The sequence below is a fragment of the Polyodon spathula genome, chromosome 2, assembly GCF_017654505.1.
Source record: "Polyodon spathula isolate WHYD16114869_AA chromosome 2, ASM1765450v1, whole genome shotgun sequence".
Taxonomy (NCBI): domain Eukaryota; kingdom Metazoa; phylum Chordata; class Actinopteri; order Acipenseriformes; family Polyodontidae; genus Polyodon; species Polyodon spathula.
In genome coordinates this window covers 93717721-93742938 of record NC_054535.1, presented here as the reverse complement: position 1 = coordinate 93742938, position 25218 = coordinate 93717721, and the positions used below count along the sequence as shown (strand labels likewise).

General features: G+C 38.9%; 3 protein-coding genes across 4 annotated transcripts; 2 read left to right on the top strand and 1 right to left on the bottom strand.

Moving 5' to 3' along the window:
• Positions 1 to 8174: 8174 nt before the first annotated feature.
• Positions 8175 to 9585, top strand: LOC121327196 (granzyme A-like). The gene is made up of 3 exons (XM_041271067.1): positions 8175 to 8186; positions 8697 to 8972; positions 9400 to 9585. Exons 1-3 carry the CDS (start codon positions 8175 to 8177, stop codon positions 9550 to 9552), a joined length of 441 nt encoding a protein of 146 aa, XP_041127001.1. The 3' UTR covers positions 9553 to 9585.
• Positions 9586 to 10437: 852 nt separating this feature from the next.
• Positions 10438 to 12810, bottom strand: LOC121303987 (granzyme A-like). 2 transcript variants are annotated; one of them, XM_041234895.1, is made up of 5 exons: positions 12709 to 12810; positions 12132 to 12279; positions 11570 to 11708; positions 11193 to 11471; positions 10438 to 10667 (listed from the first exon to the last, which is right to left on the bottom strand). In XM_041234895.1, the coding sequence occupies exons 1-5, from the start codon at positions 12770 to 12772 to the stop codon at positions 10512 to 10514; spliced, it is 786 nt and encodes a 261-aa protein (XP_041090829.1). In that variant the 5' UTR covers positions 12773 to 12810; the 3' UTR covers positions 10438 to 10511. The 2 variants fall into 2 exon arrangements, with proteins under 2 accessions (XP_041090829.1, XP_041090838.1); XM_041234904.1 differs by having other exon boundaries at positions 11570 to 11705.
• Positions 12811 to 13970: 1160 nt separating this feature from the next.
• On the top strand, positions 13971 to 15380 carry LOC121327189 (granzyme A-like). Its single transcript, XM_041271054.1, has 3 exons — positions 13971 to 13982; positions 14493 to 14768; positions 15195 to 15380. The coding sequence occupies exons 1-3, from the start codon at positions 13971 to 13973 to the stop codon at positions 15345 to 15347; spliced, it is 441 nt and encodes a 146-aa protein (XP_041126988.1). The 3' UTR covers positions 15348 to 15380.
• Positions 15381 to 25218: the final 9838 nt, after the last annotated feature.

Genomic DNA, 25218 nt, shown 5'->3' with positions numbered 1-25218 from the left:
GCTACCACTAACTTTCGACCTAATATTATTTTGTGGTCTGGATCAGCATACCTTGTTCATCGTAGAGTAAACAGTGCTGCGGGAGGATGCTGTGGATGAGGCGTACAAAAGAAACTTTGTTATGCTCAACTAGCTGCTAAAATGAAACAGTGAGGATGGAGAGTCCAGGTTTACCCAGAGGAGGTGGGTTGTTGAGGATTTGTGGCACACCCCACAACCTGGTTTCTCAGAGACATCAGATTCAGTGGTCAAGAGTTGCGACTCAGGTGTTGATTAACTGGTTACGCTTACATTTTAAAGGCAGCGTGTTCCAATATTATGCGATAGTACACATTTCCCCTGGTTTCTTCCTGGTTGTCTGTCCAGTGTTTGGCGAATTAAGTTCCAGTATCTGTAGGGTGGACCACCAGATGATTTGAAAGTGGACTTGCCTGAGGACAAAGAGCGCCTTCCACTGTTTTTCTTAGATAGTTCTTATACGGTTTCCTATAGAAACTTTACAAAAGTATGTGACTCTTAATGGCTGCATGAGAATCCTGTGAATAGCTTTATGTACTATTTGTCCATAACTTGTATTGAAACTATACTTTTGTGGAGTTTTTGTGAGGCGGTGCACTCCCTATTGCCTGGATAGTGATAGAGTCACAGGGTGTTTTTGTGGAGTTTTTGTGAGGCGGTGCACTCCCGATTGCCTGGATAGTGATAGAGTCACAGGGTGTTTTTGTGGAGTTTTTGTGAGGCGGTGCACTCCCGATTGCCTGGATAGTGATAGAGTCACAGGGTGTTTTTGTGGAGTTTTTGTGAGGCGGTGCACTCCCGATTGCCTGGATAGTGATAGAGTCACAGGGTGTTTTTGTGGAGTTTTTGTGAGGCGGTGCACTCCCGATTGCCTGGATAGTGATAGAGTCACAGGGTGTTTTTGTGGAGTTTTTGTGAGGCGGTGCACTCCAGGTTGCCTGGATAGTGATAGAGTCACAGGGTGTTTTTGTGGAGTTTTTGTGAGGCGGTGCACTCCCGATTGCCTGGATAGTGATAGAGTCACAGGGTGTTTTTGTGGAGTTTTTGTGAGGCGGTGCACTCCCGATTGCCTGGATAGTGATAGAGTCACAGGGTGTTTTTGTGGAGTTTTTGTGAGGCGGTGCACTCCCGATTGCCTGGACAGTGATAGAGTCACAGGGTGTTTTTGTGGAGTTTTTGTGAGGCGGTGCACTCCCGATTGCCTGGACAGTGATAGAGTCACAGGGTGTTTTTGTGGAGTTTTTGTGAGGCGGTGCACTCCCGATTGCCTGGATAGTGATAGAGTCACAGGGTGTTTTTGTGGAGTTTTTGTGAGGCGGTGCACTCCCGATTGCCTGGATAGTGATAGAGTCACAGGGTGTTTTTGTGGAGTTTTTGTGAGGCGGTGCACTCCCGATTGCCTGGATAGTGATAGAGTCACAGGGTGTTTTTGTGGAGTTTTTGTGAGGCGGTGCACTCCCGATTGCCTGGATAGTGATAGAGTTTTGTTTACAGGGTGTTTTTGTGGAGTTTTTCACAAGGTGAGGCGGTGCAACTCCCGATTGCCTGGATAGTGATAGAGTCACAGGGTGTTTTTGTGGAGTTTTTGTGAGGCGGTGCACTCCCGATTGCCTGGATAGTGATAGAGTCACAGGGTGTTTTTGTGGAGTTTTTGTGAGGCGGTGCACTCCCGATTGCCTGGACAGTGATAGAGTCACAGGGTGTTTTTGTGGAGTTTTTGTGAGGCGGTGCACTCCCGATTGCCTGGATAGTGATAGAGTCACAGGGTGTTTTTGTGGAGTTTTTGTGAGGCGGTGCACTCCCGATTGCCTGGATAGTGATAGAGTCACAGGGTGTTTTTGTGGAGTTTTTGTGAGGCGGTGCACTCCCGATTGCCTGGATAGTGATAGAGTCACAGGGTGTTTTTGTGGAGTTTTTGTGAGGCGGTGCACTCCCGATTGCCTGGATAGTGATAGAGTCACAGGGTGTTTTTGTGGAGTTTTTGTGAGGCGGTGCACTCCAGATTGCCTGGATAGTGATAGAGTCACAGGGTGTTTTTGTGGAGTTTTTGTGAGGCGGTGCACTCCCGATTGCCTGGACAGTGATAGAGTCACAGGGTGTTTTTGGAGTGGAGTTTTGTGAGGCGGTGCACTCCCGATTGCCTGGATAGTGATAGAGTCACAGGGTGTTTTTGTGGAGTTTTTGTGAGGCGGTGCACTCCCGATTGCCTGGATAGTGATAGAGTCACAGGGTGTTTTTGTGGAGTTTTTGTGAGGCGGTGCACTCCCGATTGCCTGGATAGTGATAGAGTCACAGGGTGTTTTTGTGGAGTTTTTGTGAGGCGGTGCACTCCCGATTGCCTGGATAGTGATAGAGTCACAGGGTGTTTTTGTGGAGTTTTTGTGAGGCGGTGCACTCCCGATTGCCTGGACAGTGATAGAGTCACAGGGTGTTTTTGTGGAGTTTTTGTGAGGCGGTGCACTCCCGATTGCCTGGATAGTGATAGAGTCACAGGGTGTTTTTGTGGAGTTTTTGTGAGGCGGTGCACTCCCGATTGCCTGGATAGTGATAGAGTCACAGGGTGTTTTTGTGGAGTTTTTGTGAGGCGGTGCACTCCCGATTGCCTGGATAGTGATGTCTAGTCTAGCATTGCTGTGAAATGATCCAACCTTTTATAGAGTCACAGGGTGTTTTTGTGGAGTTTTTGTGAGGCGGTGCACTCCCGATTGCCTGGATAGTGATAGAGTCACAGGGTGTTTTTGTGGAGTTTTTGTGAGGCGGTGCACTCCCGATTGCCTGGATAGTGATAGAGTCACAGGGTGTTTTTGTGGAGTTTTTGTGAGGCGGTGCACTCCCGATTGCCTGGATAGTGATAGAGTCACAGGGTGTTTTTGTGGAGTTTTTGTGAGGCGGTTCACTCCCGATTGCCTGGATAGTGATAGAGTCACAGGGTGTTTTGCTTTGGATTTTGGTATTGGGTGGAGCACTGCGCTATACAAGTTATATTGTGTTATTTTTGGTTGATTTATGCACGTTTGATAAGTTTGTAGTCTAAGTTGATTTTCGTTTTCTTTATTGTTTGACACCGAGTGTTTCTTTTTTTTATTGTGTGTGATTGTTCACAAGGTGGTTTTATCGCTCTCCTGGCTTTTGGTGGTTGACTGCCTTTAACAATCTCTACAATTAAATACTACTGAATTCACTACCATTAAATATCATTAAGTATTTCCTATTTGAACCTTTGTATTAAGCAGGTTAACGAACATATAATTTTGTTATATTTATGCAGGAGTTTGAAAATGTAGGGTCCCCTAATTGTATCACAATCTTTCTTGTACTTTTCTACATATGTTTAGATTCTCCTGCAAAAAAAAAAAAGTAAATAGAAAATACAAATGCATTGTTTTTGCTTAAATTAGAGCAATTTTAAAAATCTTTATTGGAAATTCAGCAAGCGTAATACATGATGTTCATTGCAAACAAATGGAATGAGTATGAAGTGATTATGCAACATACAAAAACATTAATATATATGATGCAAACAGAAATGAACTCAGGATTTCTAATGTTACATTTTATTTGCCTAATTTTTAAAAGGAGAAGTGTGAAAGCAAGGTATTATGTTTTTTAATTATCATTTTAGATTTTATTTTTTCAAAACCACAGCTATGATATTGCTGGTCTGCTGCTTTGATGTGGGATGAGCACCGTGAGGGGAAATGCTATTTTGTAAAAGCAGCATGTGACATGTTCTTTGTAATGGGGGACTCTCTCTGTAGACCTGTTAAAGATAGTTTCAGGTAACTCCAATGTCTGTGAGCAGCTTTTAAAAGTGCTTAAATTAAACTTACTAGTGTGTTACAGTAAGACAGTGAGAATTTGTTTTCCTTCAGGGCTAGCCCTAATGAAAAATGAATTACTTTCCCCTTTGTACTAGTTAATGCTACATTGCCAAATGAACTTTTTATACTGCAAGCGTGCACCAAATGTTGATTACTTTCCACTCCCAAAGTTACTAACTAAGGTATGTCATAAAAATAATAAATCAATTAAAATACCAGGAAGAAGTACTTGGCAATTTTTGGTTATAACTTGATAAAACATAAAACTGACATATAGTCACTTCTATTCATTTGTTAATCAAGCTCCATGTTATCATTTTGGATGGGGAAACACATGAACATGCATATATTCTGGAAGAGTGTGTGTGCATTGCAAATTATGCAAAGATGTATTAAACAAATACCAATGCACACTGAGATATCATTTTATGACTGGAAATCTTCCAGTGTTACTGAAAACGCTTTCCGCTTACTTATTAATATAACAAACATTCTAGTGTAGCCTACTTCATGCCTCTCAGTTTGCTCAATTGTACCTCATATTACACATCGTTACAAACTGTTACAAGAACGCAAGGAAAACATAGATTGTTTGTGTTTATTGAAAACATCAACCATATTAAACATAAAGAAATAATAACCAATGCAATTAAACATATACACCTGTATCACAGACCCTGTTTTTGTTTTATTCTCTCTCCAATTTTGAGTGATGTCAGACATATTTGTATAGTAATTGCTGTAGCCCAATTCTATTTTAGCCCCAAGGTGAGAATTACTGGATTGAATGATCTAAGCATTGAAAACAAGCAACCAGTAATAGCAAATACGTAAATAACAAAACAAAAAAAAAAAAACTTTTTTATTCAAGTTGTCAGTTGTTTATATCTCACGCAGGGGTTGTCTTATTTTCGATTAACTAGAAGAAAAAGACTAGTACAGTATATTAGAATTATTTAGGCATCACCCCCAATTATTTTTCGAATCCACTGGACATGTTTGGTAGTCAGTAATGTGTAGACACCAGGTATTTTGCCGCATCCACTTTTATGACCAAAAGATAATACTGCTTTGAATTCATTATCGCATATAAGTGGACCACCTGAATCGCCCTGCAAGAAAATAAAAAGTCAATTTGAATAACATATCATACTATTATTAGTTACAATACTTATGTAATAATGAAAAGTGGGGTTTTATTAGCAGGGACATTTATATTTATTTATTTATTGATTGATTTTTGTTAAATATATAATATGGTTTGCTTTCTCAAGTAAAATCCTGTCTATTATACCATACAACCTGAATGAGATAGTCATTGCAAAACATTACTCTCCTTGGTTTCTAATCTGAGTTAAAAGATAGAAATTGTATGTGGAATCATTCAAGGAATAGCCAATTCAATCTGGACAAAATACTGTTAGTGGGTTCCTGATGGACAGTTAGGAATGTGAAAAGGGATGTAAATAAATGGTCTTACCGTGCAAGAATCTTTTTTGCCTCTCTTATCACCAGCACAAAGCATTTCGTTTGTTATCACAGGATTGAAATCATAGTACTTTTTCCCATTGCAAGTTCTTCTGTCGATAACAGTGACGTTGACCTCCATTAATACATCTGAAGCGGTTTTGTGCCTTGTATTTGTTGTCCCCCATCCAGCTATCGTACATTTGCTTTTTGTTTTATTGACATCTTTGAATGGTGCAGGCAGCTTGAGTATAGAGACATACTTGTTCAGTTTGGCTGCTTTATCCAACTGTAATACAAGTTGAGTTATTGTTAATTGAGGAACAGCATATGAAAAGCATACCTTGCTGGATAATGGATTCTGTTAATCAATATAATGACTGTATAGCCAAATTGTTTACTGATGAAGGTCTGGAAGGTTACTGGTATAAACAGGTATTGAATTGTAAGCATATCAACTACATTAGCTGAGCATTTGTTTAATGTTGGACACTCTCTACTGAAAAGAATGACTATAAAACAAAAGGAAACAAAACATACCTGAAGAAGCATAAGATCATTTACTCCAGTTTCATTGTCAAAGCAGGGGTGAGGAATTAGCTGCTTGACTTTGAAGGTTTGTTGGTCTTGTTCAGGTTTTACACGAGAATGTGCCCCCAGCACAACTGTTAGCTTCTTACTAAAATAAAACACACATGTATAGTTTAATGTAATTTGTTGTCTGCTGTCAAACATTTCTAATGTAAGGGCCACATTTACTGAGACCCCTTCACTGAGAACTCTGTCTTAAATAAATCACTTTTTGTAAATAATTCAATAAAGGAAATAAAAATAAATAACATCTCGTTGTAATTTTTACAGTTTAGTTTTATGATGGCTTTATATTTTAATAAAAAATGGTGTAAGAGTGTCTTAGTAAACTTTGAAAACAATTTCGCAATTAATTAGTCCACTTAAACCTAGAACATATATTACAATAATTACTTTAAAAAACAACAACAACAACAACAACAACAACAAAAACACAACAAAAAAACCAAAAAAACTTTGAATCCAGAAAGAATGTTGGTATTCACTTAATTGAAGACACTGTACTAACTTTGCTTATACACAGGAATAGTAGGCAAGATTTTGCCTATGACCAATTGGTCCTGCCTGTCTCATGAAACATGTTAGACAACTGCCTTATTCACCTACAATCCTTAAGAAGTTAGAATAATTGTTGTGTTTACAGAAATCCATTTATCTCCCCCCCCCCCCCCCCCCCCCCCCCCAAAACCCCCCTGATGATACATATGACTGATATTGTTAATGGGCAGCAGTCGTGGGTGAACAGTCTTTGATTAATGCTCCTCCACAGAGTAATGTGTTCGTCCTCTGTATAAGAGCCATATAAGGTCTGGAATGCTTAACCACTTCTTTGCCTCCAATAATTTCCATACAAACATCTGTGCCAATAAAAGACGTGTCTTAATTTAGGAATACAATGTACAGGTGAAGATTCTTCATTATGACAATATGCACGGGGGGGGAGAGATATTTCAAACACTGTCATACACTCATCCAACTTCATTAACACTTTATATATGCATAATAGATCATGAACTCCACAAACTACATAACCATGGTTATTGTACTGGATGCTATCCTCTGCAATATATCGTATCGTGAAACTTTTAACATGGAACTGCTTTGGTGACAGTTGTGGTAGCCTTATGTTAAAAGTTCTATTAAAACAAAGTGTTCAATAAAGGTTATTTGTTCACTTCTCAAGTAGTGGTTGCATTACTCTACTGGTTTTACTAAACTAATTATTATCACCTTGAAATTCTAAACATATTACATTTTACCATCAATGACTGAAAAGAAATACTCACCTCCTGGGATTCTCAGGAGAATAATTGCACAGATGCACAGTCCGAATGCTAGAGCCTTTGTCATGGTTATTTGAGTGAGCCTTTCTAATTCATGTTTATATTTATATACATGTCAAAGGGATGTGGTTTTAATAAATGTGGGTTCAATCATTAGAATGTTGTATTTATCAGAAGTGTTAAACACTATTTTATGACACGGGTAGACGTAAATCTATTGTGGTTTTCTTTAAGAACAGTGCGCTTTCCTTTTACTGAAACTGCTACCAGAAACATATGTGAGTGTTACAGCCTGATTCGTGCCATCAGAAAAACCACATTTATCTTATGTATAGCTAACCAGTATTGCCTTCCCATTTACCTATTTTTTTCTCTGTTTTGTTTTAGGTGCTTCTATGACAATAATTGGAGGCAAAAAAGTAGCCCCACATTCCAGACCCTTCATGGTATCTATTCAGGGAGACAGAGAGCACTTGTGTGGGGGAGCTTTAATAGCTCCTGACTGGATACTGACCGCAAGACACTGTCACTGGCAAGTATTTAGTCACTACATGACTTGTCTGTCTGTCTGTTTATCTATCTATCTATCTATCTATCTATCTATCTATCTATCTATCTATCTATCTATCTATCTATCTATCTATCTATCTATCTATCTATATATATATATATATATATATATATATATATATATATATATATATATATATATATTAATACTTTATATATTATGATGGATTTTAATGTCGACTACAAATTATATTACATCCCGGTACATTTGCTGCTGTGTTTTTACTTGCTTTATACTGTATATCTACATAATAGTGACAACCCCACTCTGTTCTTCTTTTGCAACAGTCTACTGAAAGGTAGAAAGGTTCAGATTGTCCTAGGGGTTTATTGCTTAAGGAAAGCCAACCAAGCCCAGATTATTGAAGTCAAGAAGTTTTTTTCCTATGAAGGATATAACAGTACAGCTAAAGTGAATGATATCATGATGATCAAGGTAAGACACTTCATTTGCAAAATGTTTTGTGTAATGCCTTAATCAGATCAAGAAGAGACTCTTCATCTTATTGTGCATTAAACCTTTTTTTTTTTTTTCCTTAGGTATGTTCTTGATGGAGGAGTTCAATTCAGGTGCAGCTCCATTTCACATGGTGTTTATTTTCCATACGTGTGGTTTGGGTCTAGAATTAACATGACATGCTAAGGAGAGATAATTATGTTGTTTTTTGTTTTTAAATAAAATATATTGTTTAGTAGACATTTACAGACATTCTCCCACTTCTGAAAAAAATTGTATTTTTTTCACCTGGTCTAGCAAATGTTGTGTATGTGTAAATAATGTTAATCACCACTCAGTTCCTTTTCTGTTCTTGGATTCACTGGTGTTTATTGGAATTTCTGTGGTGAAATGTGTTTTTTTAAATTTTGATTGCACTGGCTAAAGTGTACGGTCTGCTTTTTTTAAATAATCACACTCATATTTGCCATCTTCATTTTATCTTAAAAGCTGAAAGAGCAAGTCACGCTAAACAGTCGTGTTGGTATCCTTAAACTTCCTCAACCATCTTTGACCTCCGATGTCAAAGCTGGCACCAAATGTCATGTTGCAGGCTGGGGTTCAACAAGGCTTTCTGGAAAAGGTCACTCGGATGATCTGAGGGAAGTGAATGTTATCATTGTCGACCAAGAAACATGCAAGAGCCAATACCACAAACTGAGACAAGAAATAACAAAAAACATGCTGTGCGCGGGCAACAAAAAGAGAAAGCAAGATATATGTAACGTAAGTGTCATAAAATACATGCATACATATAGTTTGAATTACTTATAGGTTTTATTATTATTTTTTTAATGAGCTTGTCCAGATTTGACCTGATCACCTTGAATTCTGATCTTACCTGATCTTAGCATGAACCTAAGTCAAGCCATTGGTTATCATTTTACAGTTAACGACTATAATGTGTTTGAAGTAAAGACTATCGTTAGTTTGAGTTACGTTTTACACAGTAAGTACAATACACAAATACTTTCATGATTCAGTTTGAGAAAAAAAAAAGTTAAAACATTTATAATTACTAATTAATAAGCAACTACTTTTTTTTTTTCTTTCAGTGTAATTGAAGTGTTAATAACCATAATTCTGACCTCAGAGTAAGAGTTCATTTTAAAGTTTGCTATAAGACAAATGTGGAAACACTTTTGTATTTCAGGGTGACTCTGGTGGACCACTCCTCTGTGAAAACACATACAGAGGAATTGCTTCTTTTGGAACACGGAAATGCCAAGGAAAATTGCCTTCAGTTTACACTCACCTGACAAGACAGTACCTGGACTGGATTCAGCATGTCATGAAGAATAATTGAAGCACCTTCTCTATAACCTGCCTATTTACTCTTATAAATAATTATATCTAATATCCAAAGTGCATTATAATAATTTTCTGATATAAGTATTATTGTACTATAGGTCAATATTTTTTACATGTATGTAATGATTGTAATGTAATGTAATATGACAATCTCTCTTTGAGACTCCAAATCCTTTTATCCTGTGATAACACAATAAGGTTTTGATGAAAAAAAAGAAAAGAAGCACAGGGGCTCATATTTACAGAACAGCCTGTCACTAAAAAATCTGATTCAATTGAAGACAAGCGGAACAGAACTTATTATTAAAATCCAGGACCTTTGTATAAAGACTGTGCACAGTTGTCACATAACAGCTATAACTAGACGGTTAATTTGAATAAAACTATTATATCCTCATATTATATATTATACTTTATTAGCCAATAAAGATGGTGTTGTTAATATATGTTGTTATTTTATATACTGCACATTGAAGGAGTGAGGTGACACCTCTGTTAAAGACAGCCGATTTTATTAAAGCGATGTCATTTGCTAAAATATTGTGATCCAAGATCTAGCCTTTTGATTGAGTGATAGCCACTTTCAAATCAGGTGGTCACAACTCAATTAATGAAGAGAGATAGTAACCATTGACACCTGAGGTGGTGGAGAAAAAGGGGCTTACCACCTTAGAAAACAATGCCCCTGGTGTAAAAAATAGAATAAAATCATTGATAATATAGGAAAAGAGGAACTGCTGTGGAAAATATGACCACTTTATTTTAAACATACATACTTTTTTTTTGTGAATTTAAATAACACAATATTTTATTAATATTAGAATTGTAATATTAGAATGTATATAATATTAGAATATACATTATATATAATTTTAGCCCCCACATCTTTCATTTGAACTTACTCACATATTTTAAGTATAAAAAAAGCTTTGGTCATTTCCTTTATAAAATATTTTAGGCATCACCCCTGGTTACTTTTTTGATCCACTGGATGTATTTCTGAGACAGGAGTGTGTACACACCAGGCTTTTTAAGAATACCACATTTATCACCAAAGGAAGTAACAGCTCTGAATTCTCCATTGCAGATTAATGGACCGCCTGAATCCCCCTGTTAAAAATAAAATCAGTTTAAAACCATGCATATGCTCAACTGTTTCATTGACATTCTAGCTGCTTAATATATTTTGTATAATAAAATGTATTAAAACGCATATTAAAAAGGCACTATAAAACTGTAGTCTAAATATTTACAAATGCTTCTGAAAAAGGTCAAGGATATTTTTTGTGGGCCACGTTTGACCAGGAGAGAATAAAATTGTACTTTGGGGTCCCCACAACCCCATGCTAACATAAACCTCCTGCTACAAATTAATATAAAAACAGAAGATATATCATAAGCAAACAGAAAGTGGAGCAATAAAAATAAAAATATTGACTGACTACATTGCCCTCCTTTTAATAGTCCCTGTTACTGCAATGTTCTTCACATCACTTACTCTCGACATGTTAATAGAGCTCTTTTTAGTACCTAACGATACGGTATTGTGAAACCAGAACTGCTCTGTACATGCGTCTGGTGGGTCTCTAAGATATGTTTTTTGGCAAGAAAAGTGTGAAAGGAGAACTATCTTACCTTGCACGAATCTGTTCGAACTTTATTATCTACTGAACCAGCGCAAAGCATATCTACTGTTATGACAGGATCCAAATTGTAGTATTCTTCACTATTGCACTTTCTCCTGTCAATAACAGTGACATTGGCTTCCATTAATACATCTGATCCCTTTCTGTCCATGTTTTTGACAAGTCCCCACCCAGCTATACGGCAGTCTATTCCAGCTTGGATGTCCTTCTTTGATTTGGGTAGTGGGAGGAAAGAGACATTTTTGTTCTTCTTGACTGCTTTATCCAGCTGTAATACAGAAAGTGTAAAATACAATGAGAGTAAACAAACCAAGAACACTGATGCTCAAATAAACACAACCAAAACCATATTTATTAATGAAATACCTTCAGCAACATGATGTCATTAACCTTTGTCTTGTTGTCATAGTATGGATGGGGCACGCTCATCTTGACCTTCCTTATTTGCCATGCTTTATCTTTCTTGGTCCGTGAATGGACTCCAAGTGTTACCTGTAGGCTGCTGCTTAAAAAATGATATAATACATATCTCACCAAACCATGGCAACAGTGCGATACATTCATTGAATAATTTGCAGTTTATTCCAATGCGTTATCAAACGTGTGACAATGTATTATGCTTGTCTGTGTTTTTACCACACTGTGCTACACATGTACTTTGGTACACCACAGTTAACTTGTAGCTCAAACACCCTGTTAGATTCCAGTGCAAAAATACAGTCAGACCTTTATCCGTGTCTGAAAAGAAAACCTCCAAGTATGTGTTTTGGAATATTAGGGAGAAATAGTAAACTTGATTCTCTGACATGGCATTAGCGTAGCATTCTGGTGGCATTGCAGTGTACAACTTTATCTCAAACTCAACAAGGCAGCTATATATTCAAAACAGATGTTATTCGCCTTGGATATTGTAATTTGAAAAACTTACGCATCATAACAATGTGCTGCAGTCACAACCCACTTGGAACTGATTAATGCTCCTCCACAGAGTAATATGTTCGTCCTCTGTATAAGAGCCATATAAGGTCTGGAATGCTTAACCACTTCTTTGCCTCCAATAATTTCCATACAAACATCTGTGCCAATAAAAGACGTGTCTTAATTTAGGAATACAATGTACAGGTGAAGATTCTTCATTATGACAATATGCACGGGGGGGGAGAGATATTTCAAACACTGTCATACACTCATCCAACTTCATTAACACTTTATATATGCATAATAGATCATGAACTCCACAAACTACATAACCATGGTTATTGTACTGGATGCTATCCTCTGCAATATATCGTATCGTGAAACTTTTAACATGGAACTGCTTTGGTGACAGTTGTGGTAGCCTTATGTTAAAAGTTCTATAAAAACAAAGTGTTCAATAAAGGTTATTTGTTCACTTCTCCAGTAGTAGTTGCATTACTCTACTGGTTTTACTAAACTAATTATTATCACCTCGAAATTCTAAACATATTACATTTTACCATCAATGACTGAAAAGAAATACTCACCTCCTGGGATTCTCAGGAGAATAATTGCACAGATGCACAGTCTGAATGCTAGAGCCTTTGTCATGGTTATTTGAGTGAGCCTTTCTAATTCATGTTTATATTTATATACATGTCAAAGGGATGTGGTTTTAATAAATGTGGGTTCAATCATTAGAATGTTGTATTTATCAGAAGTGTTAAACACTATTTTATGACACGGGTAGACGTACATCTACTGTGGTTTTCTTTAAGAACACTGCGCTTTCCTTTTACTGAAACTGCTACCAGAAACATATGTGAGTGTTACAGCCTGATTCGTGACATCAGAAAAACCACATTTATCTTACGTATAGCTAACCAGTATTGCCTTCCCCTTAGTATAGAAATTCCATTCCACTGTTATATTTTTCTCAATTTATAGCAATCTGCTCTTGAGACACTTGGTTTATTATTATTTTCTGAAGAGTAAAGGACACACCTTTTTAAAATTATTATATATCTTATAAATACACATTGTCCTAAATGAATAACCTTTCAGTCAAGAAGAGACTGCTACTCTTAGTATGCACTTCTGCAAATGCCTTTTTCTTAATTCCTGGCTGTAAGTATTCTCTAAACTTATATGTTCCAGAACCATCTTTAAGTAGGTATCATAACCAAAAAACATTTACCTATTTTTTTCTCTGTTTTGTTTTAGGTGCTTCTATGACAATAATTGGAGGCAAAAAAGTAGCCCCACATTCCAGACCCTTCATGGTATCTATTCAGGGAGACAGAGAGCACTTGTGTGGGGGAGCTTTAATAGCTCCTGACTGGATACTGACCGCAAGACACTGTCACTGGCAAGTATTTAGTCACTACATGACTTGTCTGTCTGTCTGTTTATCTATCTATCTATCTATCTATCTATCTATCTATCTATCTATCTATCTATCTATCTATCTCTCTATCTATATATATATATATATATATATATATATATATATATATATATATATATATATATATATATATATATATATATATGAATACTAACTCAGGTTTAATGACTTTAATATAAGGTACATTTGCTGCTGTGTTTTTACTTGCTTTATACTGTATATCTACATAATAGTGACAACCCCACTCTGTTCTTCTTTTGCAACAGTCTACTGAAAGGTAGAAAGGTTCAGATTGTCCTAGGGGTTTATTGCTTAAGGAAAGCCAACCAAGCCCAGATTATTGAAGTCAAGAAGTTTTTTTCCTATGAAGGATATAACAGTACAGCTAAAGTGAATGATATCATGATGATCAAGGTAAGACACTTCATTTGCAAAATGTTTTGTGTAATGCCTTAATCAGATCAAGAAGAGACTCTTCATCTTATTGTGCATTAAACCTTTTTTTTTTTTTTCCTTAGGTATGTTCTTGATGGAGGAGTTCAATTCAGGTGCAGCTCCATTTCACATGGTGTTTATTTTCCATACGTGTGGTTTGGGTCTAGAATTAACATGACATGCTAAGGAGAGATAATTATGTTGTTTTTTGTTTTTAAATAAAATATATTGTTTAGTAGACATTTACAGACATTCTCCCACTTCTGAAAAAAATTGTATTTTTTTCACCTGGTCTAGCAAATGTTGTGTATGTGTAAATAATGTTAATCACCACTCAGTTCCTTTTCTGTTCTTGGATTCACTGGTGTTTATTGGAATTTCTGTGGTGAAATGTGTTTTTTTAAATTTTGATTGCACTGGCTAAAGTGTACGGTCTGCTTTTTTTAAATAATCACACTCATATTTGCCATCTTCATTTTATCTTAAAAGCTGAAAGAGCAAGTCACGCTAAACAGTCGTGTTGGTATCCTTAAACTTCCTCAACCATCTTTGACCTCCGATGTCAAAGCTGGCACCAAATGTCATGTTGCAGGCTGGGGTTCAACAAGGCTTTCTGGAAAAGGTCACTCGGATGATCTGAGGGAAGTGAATGTTATCATTGTCGACCAAGAAACATGCAAGAGCCAATACCACAAACTGAGACAAGAAATAACAAAAAACATGCTGTGCGCGGGCAACAAAAAGAGAAAGCAAGATATATGTAACGTAAGTGTCATAAAATACATGCATACATATAGTTTGAATTACTTATAGGTTTTATTATTATTTTTTTAATGAGCTTGTCCAGATTTGACCTGATCACCTTGAATTCTGATCTTACCTGATCTTAGCATGAACCTAAGTCAAGCCATTGGTTATCATTTTACAGTTAACGACTATAATGTGTTTGAAGTAAAGACTATCGTTAGTTTGAGTTACGTTTTACACAGTAAGTACAATACACAAATACTTTCATGATTCAGTTTGAGAAAAAAAAAGTTAAAACATTTATAATTACTAATTAATAAGCAACTACTTTTTTTTTTTCTTTCAGTGTAATTGAAGTGTTAATAACCATAATTCTGACCTCAGAGTAAGAGTTCATTTTAAAGTTTGCTATAAGACAAATGTGGAAACACTTTTGTATTTCAGGGTGACTCTGGTGGACCACTCCTCTGTGAAAACACATACAGAGGAATTGCTTCTTTTGGAACACGGAAATGCCAAGGAAAATTGCCTTCAGTTTACACTCACCTGACAAGACAGTACCTGGACTGGATTCAGCATGTCATGAAGAATAATTGAAGCACCTTCTCTATAACCTGCCTATTTACTCTTATAAATAATTATATCTAATATCCAAAGTGCATTATAATAATTTTCTGATATAAGTATTATTGTACTATAGGTCAATATTTTTTACATGTATGTAATGATTGTAATGTAATGTAATATGACAATCTCTCTTTGAGACTCCAAATCCTTTTATCCTGTGATAACACAATAAGGTTTTGATGAAAAAAAAGAAAAGAAGCACAGGGGCTCATATTTACAGAACAGCCTGTCACTAAAAAATCTGATTCAATTGAAGACAAGCGGAACAGAACTTATTATTAAAATCCAGGACCTTTGTATAAAGACTGTGCACAGTTGTCACATAACAGCTATAACTAGACGGTTAATTTGAATAAAACTATTATATCCTCATATTATATATTATACTTTATTAGCCAATAAAGATGGTGTTGTTAATATATGTTGTTATTTTATATACTGCACATTGAAGGAGTGAGGTGACACCTCTGTTAAAGACAGCCGATTTTATTAAAGCGATGTCATTTGCTAAAATATTGTGATCCAAGATCTAGCCTTTTGATTGAGTGATAGCCACTTTCAAATCAGGTGGTCACAACTCAATTAATGAAGAGAGATAGTAACCATTGACACCTGAGGTGGTGGAGAAAAAGGGGCTTACCACCTTAGAAAACAATGCCCCTGGTGTAAAAAATAGAATAAAATCATTGATAATATAGGAAAAGAGGAACTGCTGTGGAAAATATGACCACTTTATTTTAAACATACATACTTTTTTTTTGTGAATTTAAATAACACAATATTTTATTAATATTAGAATTGTAATATTAGAATGTATATAATATTAGAATATACATTATATATAATTTTAGCCCCCACATCTTTCATTTGAACTTACTCACATATTTTAAGTATAAAAAAAGCTTTGGTCATTTCCTTTATAAAATATTTTAGGCATCACCCCTGGTTACTTTTTTGATCCACTGGATGTATTTCTGAGACAGGAGTGTGTACACACCAGGCTTTTTAAGAATACCACATTTATCACCAAAGGAAGTAACAGCTCTGAATTCTCCATTGCAGATTAATGGACCGCCTGAATCCCCCTGTTAAAAATAAAATCAGTTTAAAACCATGCATATGCTCAACTGTTTCATTGACATTCTAGCTGCTTAATATATTTTGTATAATAAAATGTATTAAAACGCATATTAAAAAGGCACTATAAAACTGTAGTCTAAATATTTACAAATGCTTCTGAAAAAGGTCAAGGATATTTTTTGTGGGCCACGTTTGACCAGGAGAGAATAAAATTGTACTTTGGGGTCCCCACAACCCCATGCTAACATAAACCTCCTGCTACAAATTAATATAAAAACAGAAGATATATCATAAGCAAACAGAAAGTGGAGCAATAAAAATAAAAATATTGACTGACTACATTGCCCTCCTTTTAATAGTCCCTGTTACTGCAATGTTCTTCACATCACTTACTCTCGACATGTTAATAGAGCTCTTTTTAGTACCTAACGATACGGTATTGTGAAACCAGAACTGCTCTGTACATGCGTCTGGTGGGTCTCTAAGATATGTTTTTTGGCAAGAAAAGTGTGAAAGGAGAACTATCTTACCTTGCACGAATCTGTTCGAACTTTATTATCTACTGAACCAGCGCAAAGCATATCTACTGTTATGACAGGATCCAAATTGTAGTATTCTTCACTATTGCACTTTCTCCTGTCAATAACAGTGACATTGGCTTCCATTAATACATCTGATCCCTTTCTGTCCATGTTTTTGACAAGTCCCCACCCAGCTATACGGCAGTCTATTCCAGCTTGGATGTCCTTCTTTGATTTGGGTAGTGGGAGGAAAGAGACATTTTTGTTCTTCTTGACTGCTTTATCCAGCTGTAATACAGAAAGTGTAAAATACAATGAGAGTAAACAAACCAAGAACACTGATGCTCAAATAAACACAACCAAAACCATATTTATTAATGAAATACCTTCAGCAACATGATGTCATTAACCTTTGTCTTGTTGTCATAGTATGGATGGGGCACGCTCATCTTGACCTTCCTTATTTGCCATGCTTTATCTTTCTTGGTCCGTGAATGGACTCCAAGTGTTACCTGTAGGCTGCTGCTTAAAAAATGATATAATACATATCTCACCAAACCATGGCAACAGTGCGATACATTCATTGAATAATTTGCAGTTTATTCCAATGCGTTATCAAACGTGTGACAATGTATTATGCTTGTCTGTGTTTTTACCACACTGTGCTACACATGTACTTTGGTACACCACAGTTAACTTGTAGCTCAAACACCCTGTTAGATTCCAGTGCAAAAATACAGTCAGACCTTTATCCGTGTCTGAAAAGAAAACCTCCAAGTATGTGTTTTGGAATATTAGGGAGAAATAGTAAACTTGATTCTCTGACATGGCATTAGCATAGCATTCTGGTGGCATTGTAGTGTACAACTTTATCTCAAACTCAACAAGGCAGCTATATATTCAAAACAGATGTTATTCGCCTTGGATATTGTAATTTGAAAAACTTACGCGTCATAACAATGTGCTGCAGTCACAACCCACTTGGAACTGATTAATGCTCCTCCACAAATACCCCTCCCTTCTACAAGAGCCATGAAAGGTCTTGAATGTTCGGGCACTTCTTTGCCTCCAATTATTTCCACGCAAACATCTGTAGGATATGAAAAACAAAATAACAAATATTAATGTCTCTTATACACATTATGATATTAACCTTTAGAAAAAAAAGATATCTAATATATTAACATTGGTAATAACATAGATATGGACATTATTTGTTAAATTTGTTTAAAAAAATATCTTTGAGTATTAATACAGTGTGTATTTAAAATAAAATATTCCACTAGGTAATGGATATTATATAATATTCACCTCCTGGGATTCTCAGGAGAATGACTGCAAAAACGGATAGGCAGGATACTTGTACCTTTCGCATTGTGACTTGTATGAAGTGTTTCAACTTACGTTGCCATTTATAGACAAGTAAAAGGATGTGGTCTCTTAGAAGTGGGTTCAATCATTAGGAATTTTTATGTTATGAACAACGATTCAAATTGTGTGTCAATCTCGATTTTAATTGTCTTGACAAACTTTGTGGGTATATTTATGAAAATGCGATTTTCTTTGAAAATGTATGATGTTCCAGTTTTTCAGAAAACACAAAGGGTATGCGAGTCGATGGAGTCATTTGTGGTTTGTCAGCTTGTTTTTATGAATCAGTACACAGTCCCCTGCAGTTAATAAATTCCTCAAAGCTTGTGTACTGTTCTTGAGATTTAGGTGCTGTATTTTGCAAATAATAATAATAATAATAATAATAATAATAATAATAATAATAATAATAATAATAATAATAATATGGCAGCAGTTAGTCCCACTATGCTAGGAGAACAAACAGACTGGCCCCAAGTTTTGTAAATGGAACATACCTCATTTTCACTGTTGTCAGAATTTCAGGTGATATACATTCACTGAAGTAAATTATACATTAGTGGTACATGTTTTGTGAGACATAAGCTGCACTAATTGAAAACATTAGCATATCAGTGTATGCGTTATCAAATTCCTTAGCATATCAGTGTATGTTTTCATAAACATTTCTGTAATATGACTCTCATACGTACCTCTGTTGAAAAGCTGCTTGCAATACTGACGCCACTCTTCCTCTAGATAGCACTGTTTGACTTTTTAAAATACATCTTACTCTAACAATCACAGTCTGACAACGTCACCACAGGAGAAACAAAACCTTTGGATTCAAATAAAAGATTACACTGTTTTACAAAGTGTTGTCACCAAGGTTTTAAAAACACTATGCTTACCTTGTAGAGTAAGTACTGGGGTTCCACAAAGTATAGCGTTACACGCCCCCATGTGTTACAACTGTTTAAATAATGTACCGGTACCGGTACCTACAATTTTTCTTTTCATTGTTAACATCCTGACAACTTTTTACACTTTGTTTGTTTCAGAGCTCTTTTCAAAATGACCACTCTAGTGTACTGATAGCGTACGGGTTATTGGCCACATTGTCAAACAGGTAACACAGCAATAACGATCTGTGATGTGGCACAGCAAAGAAAAACGAGAGTTGGTATGTTTTTTTGTTTTTTTTTAATCACTCTTCTGTAGTGATTTAGAGGACAGATCTCAACCCCCAGTGCACTAGAGCGGCCATTTTGAAAATAGCTTTGAAACAGACTTTAGAGTTATATGTGTAAAATGTTGTCAGGATGTTAACAATGAAAAGAAAAATTACAGGTACATTATTTAAACAGTTGTAGCAACAAGTGGGGATGTATAACGTTATATTTTTCGAAACCCCGTTACTTACTCTTAAACTACCATTTTCTCTACTCCTGTTGTTTGCATTTATAAGTGTTTATTTGGACAGTCATTTTCCAGTTTCTACTCCACTTAACACATGCTGTTCCATCTGAATATACAGCATAAGTGAATAACATAGAATTATTAAGTGTAGCTTTATACTTTGAGAGATGTTTCCAAGAGCCCCTGCAACACACTGTCACCAGTGAAAATAAAATATCATTTGTTATACTTGGTGCTTAAGAACATAAGAACATAAGAAAGTTTACAAATGAGAGGAAGCCATTCGTTTGGTTGTTAGCAGCTTATTGATCCCAGAATCTCATCAAGCAGCTTCTTGAAGGATCCCAGGGTGTCAGATTCAACAACATTACTGGGGAGTTGATTCCAGACCCTCACAATTCTCTATGTAAAAAAGTGCCTCCTATTTTCTGTTCTGAATGCCCCTTTGTCTAATCTCTATTTGTGACCCCTGGTCCTTGTTTCTTTTTTCAGGCTGAAAAAGTCCCTTGGGTCGACATTGTCAATACCTTTTAGAATTCTGAATGCTTGAATTAGGTCGCCACGTAGTCTTCTTTGTTCAAGACTGAACAGATTCAATTCTTTTAGCCTGTCTGCATATGACATGCCTTTTAAGCCCGGAATAATTCTGGTCGCTCTTCTTTGCACTCTTTCTAGAGCAGCAATATCTTTTTTATAGCGAGGTGACCAGAACTACACACAATATTCAAGATGAGGTCTTACTAATGCATCGTACAGTTTTAACATTACATTAATTCAACGCTTTTCACAATGTATCCGAGCATCTTGTTAGCCTTTTTCATAGCTTCCTCACATTGTCTAGATGAAGACATTTCTGAGTCAACAAAAATTCCTAGGTCTTTTTCATAGATTCCTTCTCCGATTTCAGTATCTCCCATATGATATTTATAATTTACATTTTTATTTCCTGTGTGCAGTACCTTACACTTTTCTCTATTAAATGTAGCCCTTACTGGTGCATTTCTTGCATCCACTAAAGTTGGTAAAGTATTCAATTTGACACCAGGATCTGATGACTGATACAGCAAATAATATACAAAGTGTTTCTGAACAAGAAGAAGAATACCTTATTTAAGATAAAGTAAGCTTGCGGATGCAACCCTGGTTCTCTGAAAGAGAAAATAACCATCAACTAATGGGTATCGCCGTCATGCTGAGCTTAATATAAAAGCTGCCTTTAGGCCTCCGTAGCTCTGATGTCAGCGTCCCGCCCCTCGGGTGCTGAATGACTATGCAGAGCGTAGGAAGCCCAGCCTCTTTTGCTTCAGGCCGCAACGGCTACTGAAGCGACCTCGCTGCTTGATGGCTATTTTCTCTTTCAGAGAACCGGGGTTGCATCCACAACCTTACGTTCTCTTTCAATTCAAAAATAGCCATCAACTAATGGGTACTGTGTACCAAAGCAGTCACGAGGGAGACCATGCTTCAGTAGGACAGGATCGGTCTACATGTAAAAAATATACACGGAACAGTGCCTCAGTGTGTGATTCAAAAGACATATGTCCTAACACTGTTCTATGAACAGAGGGTCTTTAACAGTATGATATTGTACTGGGATACTTTTACCACATGGGTAATGCTGGAGACCGTACTCAAAGAGTACAGCAGTCTAATCCAGACTAACACTAAGTGGTCTCTTCCACTGGTGTAATAGTGTCCAAGACTGAAGCTCCAAAGACTGGAGCAGAGGAAACCAGCACATTCAGTCTGTAGAATCTCATGAAAGTGTGTAGCGTAGCCCAGCTAGCCGCAGCACATATTTCAGACACTGGGACACCTTGAAATAGGGCCCAGCATGTCGCCATACCCCTGGTAGAATGTGCCTTCAATAGCCCCGGAGGGGAAAGGCCAGCAGATTCATAAGCCAGAGCAATGGTGTCCACTATCCAATGGGACAGGCGCTGTTTAGACAATGCCCGACCCAGCGTCCAAGAACCACAGCACACAAACAACTGTTCAGTGTGTCTGACACCCCTTGTACGGTCAATATAGCACCTCAGTGCCCGCACCGGGCAGAGCATGTGCAACCGTTGGTCCTTCAGAGAAGAGAAGGGAGGAAGATGGAATGCCATCAACTCCACAGATTGGTTCACGTGGAATGGGGATATTACTTTCGGCAAAAATGCCAAATATGGTTGCATGGAGACTCTAGACCTGTCTCCAGCGAAGCGAGTGCAAAAAAGGTGCACTGAAAGTGCATGTAACACACCCACCCGTTTTGCTGAAGCAATAGCCAGCAAAAGCTTAGTCTTTAAGGACATGAGCTTCAGATCTACATCGTGGAGTGGCTCAAATGGGGCTTTTGTAAGGGCTTCCAGCACCACATCAAGGCGCCACGAGGACGCAGCCTCCTCGCACCCTTAAGAAATTGGGATGCCAGGAAATGGTTTCCAGGCAATAACCCATCAATGCGTGTGTCACAAGCAGATATGGCTGCCAGGTACACCTTCAGTGTGGAAGGGGACCTACCGTCATCTAATAGTTTCTGGAGAAACTGTAAGATAACTGCCATGGGGCAGGTAACTGGGTCCTGGTCCTGGGCCAGACACCAGTCCTGAAATAACTGCCACTTATATGCGTATTGCGACCTGGCAGAGGGAGCACTCGCTCTCTGAATAGTGGCAATAACTGCTGATGACAGCCCTAGAGCTGACAGGCATTCCCGTTCAGGGGCCAGACCCATAGCTGCATCAGCTGGGGGTTTGGGTGTCACAGATCACCCTGGGCCTGAAAGAGGAGATCTGCCCGCAGGGGGGAAGGCATATAGGAGACAAGCAGGCCACTACGACCGTGGTGTTGTCTGACCGCACCAGCACGTGTTTGTTCCGGACCACCGGAAGAAAGTGCTGTAGGGAGAGATCTACTGCTCTGAGTTCCAGGACATTGATGTGGGCTGAGTTTCAAGGCCTCGTCCACACTCCCCGAGTCCCCACACCGTTCCAGACTGTGCCCCAGCCATGGTTGGAGGCGTCTGTGGCGATTACTTCCCTCCGGAAGATGGGACCCATGGTTGTCCCCCGACAAAGGTTGGAGGGGATCCTCCACCAGGGCAGGGTTCTCCAGCAGAACTGGGATATCACCAGCCTGCGATGTCTGTCTCATTGTGGGTGAAGCGCAAACGAGTTGAACCAGGTCTGGAAAGGCCTTTGGTGGAGAAGGCCCAAAGAAAAGGCCTGCGAGGCAGCAGCCATCAACCCCAGCATGGACTGACACAGCACCATGCTTACTGTCTCTCTCAACCTGAATAGGAAGCGGCAAGACTCTATTGCGGTAACTCTCTGAGTTGTTAATGTGGCCTTTATAGACACCGAGTCTAGGTGGAGGCCCAGAAAATCTGATTGCTGGCTTGGCGTGAGGTGACACTTTTGCAGGTTCATCCTGAGACCGAGCCACTGGAGGTGGTCTGTGACCAACGACGTATGTGCCAGGGCTTGCTCCTGTGACTGAGCACAGACGAGCCAGTTGTCTAGATAATTCATCAGTCGAACGCCCTGAACCCACAGGGGGGACAGAATGGCGTCAGTGCACTTGGAAAAGGTGCGAGGAGCAAGGTATAGGCCAAAGGGGAGTACACAGTACTCGTAGAACCTATCCTGAAACTCAAAGCGACAGTATATCCAGTGCCTGGGCCTGATGGGTATGTGAAAGTATGCATCCTCCAGGTCCACGATGGTAAACCAATCGCCCGGCCGAATGGCCTGGACAACATGGAGGTGCGTGAGCATCTTGAAACGTAACACCCGAAGGTGTTTGTTCAGAAGTATCAGATCCAAGATAGGGTGGAACCGGTCGTCCTTCTTGGAAACTAGGAAGTACTTTGAATAGAACCCCTCCCTGCAAGAGGAGGGATCTACTTCGTGAATGGCATGCTTCAAATGAAGCGGCAGGATTTCTATGTTGAGAACTGCATGTTGGAACGAGTCTTTCACTGCAGTTACTATCACCCCCCGAAAGGGGGGTGGGGTTTTAACTGGAACTGAAGGCTGTAACCAGCCCTCATAGTCTTGAGCACCCAACTGCCGTTGGTGCTGGTTTGCCAGTATACTAACTGGGAGACAGGGGTTGACGGCTTCTGCGGCCCTTCAGGGATGCTGAGCCTTAGGCCTTGCGGGGGGTACAGTGTTCAAAGACCTGGTTCAGCTCTTGTCTGTGAGCCGTGGTAACCAAATCAGGGAGCTCCTTAATAAGGATGGCCTGATAGACAGAGAGCATTTTCGACACATTGGAAAGCCGGGCAGCTTGGGAGCAAGCTGCATACACCTTCTTGAGGTGAGTCTCTTTTGTCCGACACTGTCTGTTAGGACATTGTAGGTCCTTGGCCGGTCCAATGCCGTGCCTGTACGAGGGCCGCAATGGCCGAGTCCACTGGGGGGAAAGCTGCCAAGCTGGCACCCTCCGCTCCCTGCATGGAAGAAAAAACCCAAGCTCCAGCCACCATGCTAGGTGCTGATGCTGGGTTGGACCAGGAAGACAGGATCTCACTGACAAATTCGAGGAAAGGGGGCAGTGTCCTGTCTTGTACTGGCTTAACCGAGGAGAACCAGGAGGCCTGGGGCTCCTTGTCTCTGGGCCATTCCACCCGTAGACTTTGAGCCGCTAGCTCAACCAAAGCCTCAAAAGCTGGTCCTGGAGATACCTCTGGTTCCTGTTGCAGCTCGTCCACAAGGTCCCTCCTGCGCAAGCTTGTTGTCACCAGACGCCTGCAGAGAGAGGATGTCCTCTTCATAGTCTGAGATGGCCTCAGGCTCAGGTTCAGGCTCAACAGTTGGAATGGGCGGCCGGGGAACCGGTGCAGCCGTGGTGTCAGAGGCCGACAACATACTCAGCATGAATGAAACTGTTGTCCCATCACCACCTCCATAAAAGACCAATCTGATCCATGAGGGCCGAGATCCCATTAGGCTGTTTGTCCCTAGGGGACCTGGGGCACTCACTCTTCCGCGCGGGAGGTGAACACTCCTTAGGAGGGGAGCACCGAAGCTGCCCCACGCTCCTGGTAGGTGAGCGAGAGTGTTGCCCGAGAGATAGGGAGGGCAGGAGATGATGCTGTACCACCTGAAGGGGGAACAGATTCACAATGAGATCCCCTGCTAGAAGGAGATCCCAGCTCCTCTGCTCTGTTGGCTCTAGCCTTTAGGACTCGCCTCTGGAATTTCCCGCAGATAGCGAAGAATGCTGTGTTGGACAGAGCCAAAGCAGTATGTTCTGGACCCAGGCATGAAACATAGAATTCATGCGGGTCCTCTGGGGGCATTTTTCGGCTACAAGAGCCGCATTCATGGAAACCCGACATAGCGCACAGCACTTGCATGGGTTGCACGGCGGGTACAAATGTGCACAGGGCAAAGGAGCGGGTATGCGCATGGGGTGCGCGATAAGAGCACGGGCACAGAACAGATGTGCACCGATGAGTGCACGGGGTGCTCGGATGC

Coding starts and splice junctions, on each gene's coding strand:
- LOC121327189 (XM_041271054.1), top strand. Junction 14,769..15,194: donor GAAAGCAAGATATATGTAAC/GTAAGTGTCATA, acceptor TTTGTATTTCAG/GGTGACTCTGGTGGACCACT.
- LOC121303987 (XM_041234895.1), bottom strand. CDS start 12,772: ATGACAAAGGCTCTAGCATTCAGACTGTGCATCTGTGCAATTATTCTC. Junction 11,472..11,569: donor ATGACATCATGTTGCTGAAG/GTATTTCATTAA, acceptor TCTGTATTACAG/CTGGATAAAGCAGTCAAGAA. Junction 10,668..11,192: donor TTCGAACAGATTCGTGCAAG/GTAAGATAGTTC, acceptor TATTTTTAACAG/GGGGATTCAGGCGGTCCATT.
- LOC121327196 (XM_041271067.1), top strand. Junction 8,973..9,399: donor GAAAGCAAGATATATGTAAC/GTAAGTGTCATA, acceptor TTTGTATTTCAG/GGTGACTCTGGTGGACCACT.